Source organism: Nymphaea colorata, chromosome 11 (genome assembly GCF_008831285.2).
Source record: "Nymphaea colorata isolate Beijing-Zhang1983 chromosome 11, ASM883128v2, whole genome shotgun sequence".
Classification (NCBI taxonomy): domain Eukaryota; kingdom Viridiplantae; phylum Streptophyta; class Magnoliopsida; order Nymphaeales; family Nymphaeaceae; genus Nymphaea; species Nymphaea colorata.
In genome coordinates this window covers 5,909,146-5,919,827 of record NC_045148.1, presented here as the reverse complement: position 1 = coordinate 5,919,827, position 10,682 = coordinate 5,909,146, and the positions used below count along the sequence as shown (strand labels likewise).

The 10,682-nt window shown below is 39.4% G+C and overlaps 2 protein-coding genes across 3 annotated transcripts; one reads left to right on the top strand and one right to left on the bottom strand.

The window, feature by feature from the left end:
• The first annotated feature begins 268 nt into the window (after positions 1–268).
• Positions 269–3,115, top strand: LOC116264596 (uncharacterized). 2 transcript variants are annotated; one of them, XM_031644907.2, is made up of 6 exons: positions 269–774; positions 1,423–1,477; positions 1,818–1,948; positions 2,055–2,127; positions 2,240–2,298; positions 2,818–3,115. In XM_031644907.2, exons 1-5 carry the CDS (start codon positions 580–582, stop codon positions 2,254–2,256), a joined length of 471 nt encoding a protein of 156 aa, XP_031500767.1. In that variant the 5' UTR covers positions 269–579; the 3' UTR covers positions 2,257–2,298; positions 2,818–3,115. The 2 variants fall into 2 exon arrangements, with proteins under 2 accessions (XP_031500767.1, XP_031500768.1); XM_031644908.2 differs by lacking the exon at positions 2,818–3,115 and adding an exon at positions 2,395–2,809.
• A 3,313-nt stretch (positions 3,116–6,428) lies between these two features.
• LOC116264785 (uncharacterized) lies at positions 6,429–7,248 on the bottom strand. The gene has a single exon (XM_031645172.1). The coding sequence runs from the start codon at positions 7,159–7,161 to the stop codon at positions 6,655–6,657; it is 507 nt and encodes a 168-aa protein (XP_031501032.1). The 5' UTR covers positions 7,162–7,248; the 3' UTR covers positions 6,429–6,654.
• Positions 7,249–10,682: the final 3,434 nt, after the last annotated feature.

Sequence of the window (10,682 nt, the reverse complement as noted above, 5' to 3'; positions counted from 1 at the left end):
GCCTTCCTGGATACGGCCTACACGCGTCTCGTCAAAGTAAGCTCTGGGGTCCACGAATACACACTCTTCTCTTTCTTTTATACATAAATGTCCAGATATTTATCATATTTATATATAGAATGGAGAGATATGAGGCAGGGGAGAACCCAACCGATAAAAAGAGAAGTCAAAAAAGGTAACTTTGAGGACATGGACAAAAGAGGGATAGGATTCTGAACCTCATCCGTTATAAATTGTGGGGTTTCCTATGCACTCTTCACATGGGAAGAGAGGTGTGCTTCGGGCAAGCAGTTGGCAGACATTCTTAGCAGCAGAGAGAGTGGTGTGCAGCAGTAACTTTGGGACTTGGGGAGATAGATATTAGGGGTAAAGAGCTAAGGGTGGGAAGAAGGAAGATCGAGAGAGGTAGAGAGAGAGGGAGAGGTGACAAAAAGCTACTTGGGGAGTTGTTTTGTTGGTTTGTGGTTGAAGAGTCGGGCTTCTGTCGCTCTCTTTTTCCCTCCCTGGTTGGTTTTTGGCAGTTGGGGTTTTATCCAAAGATCTTTTTTGGTGGTTGGGGTTTTGGTTGGTTGGAGAGACATGGAGAGGAGCGGCCATCACCACCACCAGTACGTTGGAGGACAGGGGAAGAAGGGTCAGGGAAGGAGCACCAGCTCCATCTCGGAACTCTTTGGCGACAGAGATTCCCCTGCTGCTTCTGCCGGCAGAAGTGGCGTGTTCCAATCTGTGTTTTCCACTTCCTCCTCGTCGTCATCACAGTGGTCCTCCGCCAAGGTGGATCCCCCCTCCTCTCTCTTCTATCTCTCGCGCGTCTGTGAGGCCTTGCTCTTCTCTAGCAAGTGAAGAAAAGAAACGAAAAGAAGAAGATGGTCGTTCTTGTTTTGTGTGTCTAATTATTTCCCCTCAAGCAAGAATCTGATGCCCATTCTTTATTTATTTGATTTGTTTAATGTTTTTGACGCCAGCCAGCGCTGCTCGGACGTCTTCCTTCCTTTTCTTTTTTTACTATCTTTCATTTTCAGGTTTTACGCACTCGAGGACTTTTGTGGGCAGGGGAAATAATTATGGGGATGGTTCTAAGTTTTCTTTTGGCTATTGATACGTTCCCATCTGATTTTTCTGCCCTGACAATCTTCAGGACATCCTGAGGATAGTTTGACTGGTTTAGCGGATAACCATGAGGCTTTTTTTTTTTTTTGGTGATGTCAGTAGCCAATGATCTGTTTCTTTCTCGAAGTTTTTGGTGAATGAGCTTTGATTCCACTCCCTGTTTTGTAACGAAAAATCATTCTATTGGTCATTACAACTTTGGTCTACAGTTTAGACATTCTCTTTCTTTTAATGGTTTTATATCTTTACTGTTTCTGCTTATCTCATATTTGAGAGATTGGCTTCACACCGTTGATCTTCTCTCTTGAACAGGGAGGTGGGAGCTCTCATTTCGAGTCATCATCTAGGTCCAAATACGGCTCTGGTGGTGCGTGAATCGACCCTGCTTTATACTTTTCTGTTTTTTACTGGCATCTTGTTGATTTTCTTCGTAAGTTATGGCAGATCTATAAAGTAAGATGTAGTTATTGGAACGTGCATTTCTTTTACTTTGGGCTGATTCTGCATGGGCGTTGTGCCTGCCTCTCACCCTTCTGTGTTACAGAAGGGTTGAAGAGTTGCTGTAAAGGATTTGAAAAGCTCTTCTTTCTAGGTGGCGTTAGGCTCTTAGCTTGGCGTTCTATTAAAATCTTTAACCAAAAGAAGGTGTATTCTTCCGTGCTTGTTATTATTTCTTGACTTTTGTTCTCCTATCGCTTTCTCCTCAGAGACCAAGAACCAGAAGTTCGAGCAGTTGGAGGAAGTAGAGCCCTTCTTTCTGAGTTCATCTTTGTACTACGGTGGTCAGGACATGTGCGTTAGAGCACCAACATCGCACGCCTCTGGGACTTCTAACATTGTGAGTCTTCACAAAAATTTGTTGAATGCATCACTCTTCTCGGTGCCCGTATCTGATTGTTGTTAATATTGAAACATTCCTCCTCCCTACAACCATGTGACTGCAGTTTCCAAAAAATGGTGGTGAAGATGACCCAAATTCTAACTCAAACGGTGCTTCAAGGGGAAATTGGTGGCAAGGTATGACATATAAAAGACAGATGTGGAACAGGACATTTAGTTTCTTGTGAATTTTGAATCTTCTCTAGCAGGATAGGCTTTCTAAAACATTTCCTAAACTTCCCTCTTTCAGGTTCGCTGTATTACTGAACCGTATGCCTTACAAAATTTTGGGAGGCAAGCTCTGTGAAGGTAATATTTCTGCAGCGAGCTGATTCTTTTCTTTCCATTTCTCATATACCACACTTTGCACTCTTTCTCAGAATCCTTCTTTTCCTTTTTCCCCAGGGAAACTTTCTCTTGTTGGTTGGAGCCTTATTTTTGCAGAAGTAAAAAGATATCTGCTGAAAGATTTTTTTTTTTTTTCTTTTTGCCTTGCAGAAATTTTTAAACCAAAACCTTTCAATAAGAAAATGTGCTCCTTTTACTTGTTAGAAATGGTAAGAAAATTTTAACAGAGCAAGTTGGACACGACAAGATAGGACAGTCGAAACTTCTGATAGGAAAACTTCCTAGCTCCGGAAATCTTGCCAGCAAAAGGTGGCAGGTTTTAGAAAATTCCTGCATTCGCCAGTTTGGAATCACCAAAGAAGTTTGACCTTTTTCTCTTTCCTACTCCCACTTTTGGTTCCAGTACTCCACTTCCAAACTTTATTGAAGCATCAAGTCTTAGCTACAGTCCTTGAACTTTTATCATTTGATATTTTTCAGGGGCACCTGCTTTTGCGTTGGAGAAGATGCACAAACATGTCAAGTTGAAGGATCGCTCATATATATATATATATATACATACAAGCTCTGGTTTTTGGTTTCGTGAAAAAGCTAAGTGTGGCGGCTTGGTAGAAGTACCGAAAACTTAAAGTTGTCGTGGTGTGACCCAAAAAAAAACCATAAGAAATTGGCCCTAGGATAACTTTTGCTTATGTAACCCCAGCATGTAAATTATACTTTGTTTGTATATTTCCCTCTTATGTTGCATCGGTAGTGGAAGAAGTTTTCTTAAACAAGAATCAAGTATAGTTTTTCCTCTTCCTCTCCTTTCTCTTCTCATGCATAAGATCCTTCCAATTTTCGAATGCACATCAACGTTATTTAATTGAGCGCGCGCCAGAGAACTCTTAAGGACAGGCGAGCATGCCGTGTCTGGTGAAAGTTCAATCCTCACATATTATTGTCTTTAATGGAAAACATGTACGCATGATGGAGCCACTTTACTTTTTCATTCGCAAGTTGAGGCTGGGCACCAGTCCTCCCAACGAGCATCACAGGTCGTCTATATATATGCATGACAATGAGAAAGTGGTGACAAAGGCTTTATCCATTTCATTTATCCTTTTCATTGGAGCATATGCTTTCAGCCCCAAACCCGAAGAGCATAGCAAAGCTAGTCAGTTTGAGACTTGCACTGACCAGTGACGATGCTTTCATAGTTTGAGTCCTTGTGTGTGCTACTTTTTTAGACTGCAAACGGTGGCTGCCCATTGACCACTCAGATCCCGAAGTAACCTGCATCCCAAGGGAGAAGGACTGTGACATTGTCTCTCTTGAGTGGAGGATATGCTCTCAGTATTCTCTCCTCTAGATATATATGAGCCCCATGCCCTTGATGTGTGACGATCAATGAATTTTATTGTTGTAATTTTTTCTTTCCCAATTTACATATGGCTTTAAGATAAAGATAGCAAATCGATGACTTTTTCTTGTGGAAAAAATAAAGGAAAAACAATCCAAATATTACTACATGGAAAAAGGGCCGGCCCGAGACCAGGCTTCGGACCGGGCAGGCCTTTCCTGAATAGAAGGCCTATTTGCTCCAAAATAAAAGTTAAAATGTTTACAGTTTACTTTTTTTAATTGTTTTTAAAAAACAAAAAAAAATTATTGAACCTACAAGGCTGCCGACGAGCTGACGATAGTGCTCCGGTCCAGCCTGTTAGATTGTCGGGTCAGGCCTGACCCGACAAGTCTGGGCCCATCAAGCCGTTTATAATGCTCAGGCCAGGGCCTGAGTCAGGTCAGGTGCCCATCCGCCGCCAGGCATAGTTTCAGCCTTACATGGAATGATGTGGTTTTGAAGATTTGCAATATTTCAGTTTTTGTGTATTTGTGAGTATACGATATATAACATAGGTTAGGTCGCATGGTTGAAAAGGTCATCACATGATTCTTTTATGCACTCAGTACTGTTGAGAATGTAATTTGGAACAAATAGCTTCTTAAGGTGACATCACTCAATTTCCTCAAGAATCTGACTTACACATCTTCTTGGTCATGAAAGAAGGGGTTTAAACGAATGAATTTAAGCCTTTTTTTGGTCAAGCTTTATAACAGATGTCCCAAAATATGCACAAAATGTAAATTTTCCTGGTAGAATTTGCTATGATATATTTCTACGATCGTACCTGGAATTAACCAACAAGAAATTAGAGTGTCGCGCTATTACCATTTTCCTAAGAGGTGCTTCGTTTGCATACTATCGTATTTGGTACACTGTACTATTGAACATTGAAGCAGAACACCTAATTGTTACCTATTGACATAAGCTGCTTGTCAAATATTTGAGGGACAATCCACGCCCAAGGAATTATGCTAATGGCGGACAATAACATTCTGCATGTTGAATGCATTTTATGATACTGATTAGGGTGTCAAGATAGAGTCTCGCAAGTCCATTAGTGATTATTGCAGCTTCATCTAGTATGATCCAGTATCTTGGAAGATGAAAAAGAAGACAGCCGTTTCAGGTCATCAGCAGAGGTTGATACCACTTGATGGCTAACACAGTGTGCAAGATAATACAACTGAAGTCCGTTCTTCCTTATTTATGAGTAATTCATAAAATACCAGCAAATTTGTTTTGTGAAAGCCGTGCCCGCAGTGTTGCATATAGCGTCAAATCCTGTTGCCTGCCATATTATGCAAGACTACGTTACATGAGTATAGTTCAAAAATCACATTCATCTTCAAGGAAGCAAGTAGCAGACATGTTTACAATGTCCATTGGCTGAGAATAATTTTGTATTTTAAGACCAAACCGCCATGACTGATTTGCGTGCACCAATTTCAAAGGGAATGTAGGAACCTGTCCACAAATGCAAGTTTACTTGCGCGTACAAAATTCTGCAGAAAAGGTGAAGTTGAGTGCATAATTCAGTTGCTGATTTTGCAACAAAAAGAGCTGATTATACCCTACTGATTCGTGTACAAGTTGGGATTTATTCTACCAGAAGTGAATAAGAAAAGCTATCCAGCAGTAGCTTTTCTTCTTCCATCTAAAGTGCTGCAGCTGGTTGAAGGATTTTCCTTTTAAATGCTCGAGAGCTTACATTACGGATTACAAGCATTCGTCTACTGCTTCTAACAACATTCATCATCCCGATATATATATATATATATATATATATATATATATATATATATATATATATATATATATATATATATATATATATAGAGAGAGAGAGAGAGAGAGAGAGAGAGAGAGAGAGGGAGAAGAGAAGAGAGATTGAAATCAGTCGGACGCCAGATGTTGTTGGATAATAAAATTATTTTTTTAAAATCATTGTTCAAAACACCTTGTAATGAAATTAGCAACAGCTTATAGTGCAGCCACAATTTGTGGCGTTTTTAGCAACAATTTATAATGTTTTTGTGGGGGTTTCAACATTTGGTGGCCAGCTGATTTCAATTTTTCTAAATACATGTGTGTGTGTGTGTGTATGGGATATGTCTATTTCTGCAGCCAAGGTGTGGTTCTACAAATTCCACGATGCTCGTATATGCAGCATGTGCATGAGTTAAGGCTGCTCGATGATTTTTAATTTGTTGGGCAGTTGTGTGTGGAGTGAATCCCACTGGTCGAAGGGTCCCTATAGAGCTGTTAGAATTCACATAAACTTATCTGAGCTGTTCCATAAACTTATTTGAGTGATATGCTATCAATGCGTCGTGAGTTCGATTCTCATAGATGCGACTCATTTAAACAACAAACAGCGGCATGTATGCATGACACAAGTTTGATGGTAAATCCTTGGACCACCCAAGTCTTGAAAAAGCTTTAGACCCTAAGAGTAGAGGTAATAAAAGGAGACTTTTGACCTCTTACACTTGGGCAGTGGGTTTCCTCCTGCTTACCGAAAACAATCAAGTAGAATTTTATTCATGACAAATGTGAAGTTCAACAATCAATCTTTATCTATTTTAGTTTTATTATTTTGCAATGAAAAATAATAAACTCTAGATGATAGGATTTTGGTACCTAACCACCTATTTTCTAAATCCTAAAAATTAACGTTAAGCATGATACATATCCTTTCGTTGCTACATAATTGAGATGGGGCTATGTTTCATTGGTTTTGCGGGTTTGAACAATTTCATGAACAAATATTAAAGTATCATGAACAAAAATATATGCGTCATTAACTAAACTATGCAGAATATATTAGAGGGCCGCATGAAAAAGGCAAAAACATTGAGAGATTGGGTCACCACAAGTGGCTTCAGAAATTGCCCTTCCACCTCTCCATAGTCAACACCTGCAACCCTAGATCAGCGAAGACCCCAATAGCCATAGCTGTTGGCTGGACGAGGACGGCCACCGGAGACTGCCGATGTTCCCGTCTCTTTTTGTTGATGGGTCATGTCTGATAGAGCCGAGGGACTGATCTGACGATGGTCGGGTCTGACTTCATGCCCAAAGCTGAGACTGCTACCCCCTTGATTTCCGTGGACGAACGAGGCAGCACTCAGGCCGGTGAATTGCTGCACCATAGCTCTGAAATTGTGGACATCCGTATTGAAGAGGGTGGTCGGTGCTTTCTTCGATGTTCTTGTGCGCTTCCGTGCTCCTTTCTTCGAATTTTCTTCTTCACTAATATGAATATCAGAATTGGTGCCGGAGGAAATGGCTGGACCGGCACTGCCCTGTAAGACTGCGGCAGCATCAGCTACTGAGACAAGATCAACAGTTGGTGTTGATGATGATACCGGCGGACGTTGTTGTTGGTGATTAAGGCTTGGAGGGTAAAGCCAGGTTTTCTCACTGCGACTCCCCATTGCCACGCTTATGTTGGGCTGATGCTCTTACAATCGGAAGGAGGGAACGAAGGAGAGTTTTGTTAGACCCTATAAGAGCTTGCTCTCTCTTCGTCTCTTCTTTATTGCAGAATGAAAGTTCTGAACGCCTTTGTTACAAGTCATATTTGCCACGATGTCGCGTTTTCTGCCTGCGCATAAGGACAATGAGAAAGTTGATTAAAGCAAAAAGTCAGGCGGCAAACCTTGACCATCTGTCTCTGACCATTTGCATCTCACGTCACTTGGATGCTGATTAGCCACCCAATGTGGCGTCAGCCGGATGCACAAAAGGTTTTGAAAGATATTGAGAGAAAGCTTAGCCTGGCGTTTGGATGATAACCTTGCAGCCAACTTTGTCAAAACTTACTCCAATTTGAATAGAGAAAAGAGACACTCCCCCTAACCTTGCAGCCAACTTTGTCAAAACTTACTCCATTTTGAATAGAGAAAAGAGACACTCCCCCCTTTGTCGTGGCACCAGGTTATGCAAAACCTAGATTTGTAGGCCAACGCTCCCAAAACAGGATTTCGGAGGCAAAATGGCCCCTAAAACAGGAAGTTTTGGTTGTGAAACCCTTTTTTAAGTGTGTATCCAAACACATCCTTTGTTTCTTAAACACATCATTTGTTCCTCTTCATAAAAAATTTCTAGCTCCACCCCTGCCCGCGGTGATCTAAGATTTGTTGTTTTCAAGTCCAACACCCCAATCCCCACCCACCCCCAACCCCCCAAAAAAGACTAATTTCAAATCCCCATTGGGGATAGATGCTGAAATCCACACTGTAGATTTCAGCTATCATGGATTTGAAATTCCCTCAAATCTGAAATCTATAAGGAATCAAACACAACCTAAAGGAGGCATTTGGCAATAGGAACACCATGTGAGTTGGGTAGATTCATAAAGTATTTGTTCAACTGCTCCATGAATCCTAAAATACTTGTTCAAGTGTTCTACGAATCAATATTAAAACATTCATACGATCTTTTTAATGTCGAACAGCCCCAAAAAAGACCGATGGATATGGAGCTAAACTACTCGACCATCAAAACAAATAGGACCTCTTCCTATTATTTCTCGTTCCAGAAAAATGTTTCTGAAACTTTTTTTTTTCTTTGGAGTACGTGTTCAATTCATGCTTTTGTTTTCAATATGATCAGTTTCCTGCTGAGGATGTCAATGGTTTGGATGATAGTGTAAGATATTCGAGTCGTATTTGCATTCAGTTATTCAGAAATATACTGATGATTGAGTTCAATTCTATATATGTAGTGATGGGAATCTGACTTTGAAGGTGAATCTGGTTACGTAAAAATTTTCAACTCAACTGTACCCAAATCCAAGTCTGACTCCAAGACCAAGCATATTGGATGCCCGACAACGTTAAATAGAATAATAGCTATATTCAACTGGAATATGATTCCTGTTCGCTGCCGATTGAGAATATGTACTACGAGCTGGGGTCTGATTAGAACATGAGTTCCACAACTGAGAACATGTTTACCTTATGAAGCACCTTATTAATGCCCCAAACGCAGGTGTGACTAATTCCTAGGTGACACATACATTTGCTTTTTGTAAATGGGGCCCTATTAGTTAAGAAAATCTGGATCAGTAAGAATCTATTATATTCTTGCCGAATTTTAAGCAAGAACAATGAGCATTTAGTGACGCAAGAGATACACTTTTAGTCATTGGCACTGAGTACTTCATCCTAGTGGTACTGAGTAATTGATCTAAGAATTTTAGTAAATATCAATTAGATGAAAATAAATGCCAGAAAATTTGAAAAAAAGAACACATTTTTAAGCGCATCTAAGATCAAGCTCACCTTCTTAATGATGCACCTTCTTTTTGATTGAGCCTTTACATCGTTCGTGATTGCTTACATATACATATATATACATATATAAGCCTACCCATACAACTTTTTTGTTTTTTTGTTAGGGCTTGTGGCGCCTTCAGATAACTTTAAAAAGGAAGTGGGGGCGGCGGGGAGTCACTGTAATGGCCCAGATCTTCATTTCAATTCTTGAGGGCACTATATATGCACCTGGCAATTATGGCATGGGATGGAATACGGTACCAAGTTGACGATGCACTGTCGCCATATATGCCCAAGCCTCGACACAGTTGTAAATTGTGGTGTGGACCTCTGCTCTCAGCTGGACTGCTTTTTGCTCACCCAAAATAATGGCATCAAGAAAAATATCACTGCATGCCTTATCATAACCAGCCCTCGCTGTCCTAGCTCCTAAGTTTGTCAAACTCTAAATTATCACATCTGTTAAAAAAAAACGTTTTCAAAAAATAAATATAAATAAATGAAATGTGCACATGTGTCTATTGAATACATGACATCTCTAGACCGTTCTTGTAGACCTTCTATACGTACTTGAAGAAGAATATTGCTCCATATTTTGTAAAGATACATTTCAATTTCTTCTAGCAACATCAAAGTCGGGCCCCAAGGACCTTCTTTAGTTGATGATTTACCATAACTGCACTGATGCAAGATTTGATATTGGTATTGTGCCACTTTTAGCTCAAGTACTTGGTTCGACTTTGACCGATCACGGTCTGAGGTACTAAATGGTCTGGGATGGAAGCCGTTTGCGTATGAAAGAATAATAATTAGAAAAATCGCTGACAATAAGAAATATATATATATATATATATATATATAGTCTTTCTTATTAGTGATTTTTCAAATCATTAGTCTATCCCTTTTGAGGTTCTCCATGCCCGTCATTGATGCTATTCATCATTGGAATGACCAACAGAAACTTTGAATTAATCAATAGAAACTTTGAAAGTTGAGGGGAAATAATGTCTTGCCCTGACTGGATATAATTAGAAGTTAACACCATTTATAGAAGGATGTACGAGCGTGTTTATTTTTTAATGAAACTAACTGCCTAAATGTAGTTTTCACATTGCAAAGTTAATAATTAGCATAAAAAAAGGAAAACTTTGTGGACGTAGTCCTAAGATTTTGTGAAGATTTTAAAATCATAACACTTCAATTTGTTAAAATCATATTTACGCATCTAAAGGGATGAATCTCATATCCATGCATGTCTAAGTTCACTTGCATGAAGATCACATACTTTTCTGCTCTCACCTTTTTCTCTACTAGGGTATATTAAAAAAAAAAAAGATCTCTAACTATATAGAGACCTTAACTTTATGATCTCAGAATTATATATACTCAGCTAACATGATACAAGATGGATATGGAAGCAACAAGAACCAAAAATGGGAAGCAGAACTCAAACATTTCGGGAAGTGAGAAACAAGATGCATATGTAGAATATTCACATAACTTAAGAATATAAATATCTATATGTGAAAGTAGTAACGCAAAAGTAATTAATTAAAAAACGGAAAATAAGTAAAAAAAAATGTAGGGTACAAGTTAATAGAAATTGACTGATAACTATAGCAAAAGAGTGCAATGAAACGATAAGGATAAAACAATAAAAAGCTACTCTCATGCCA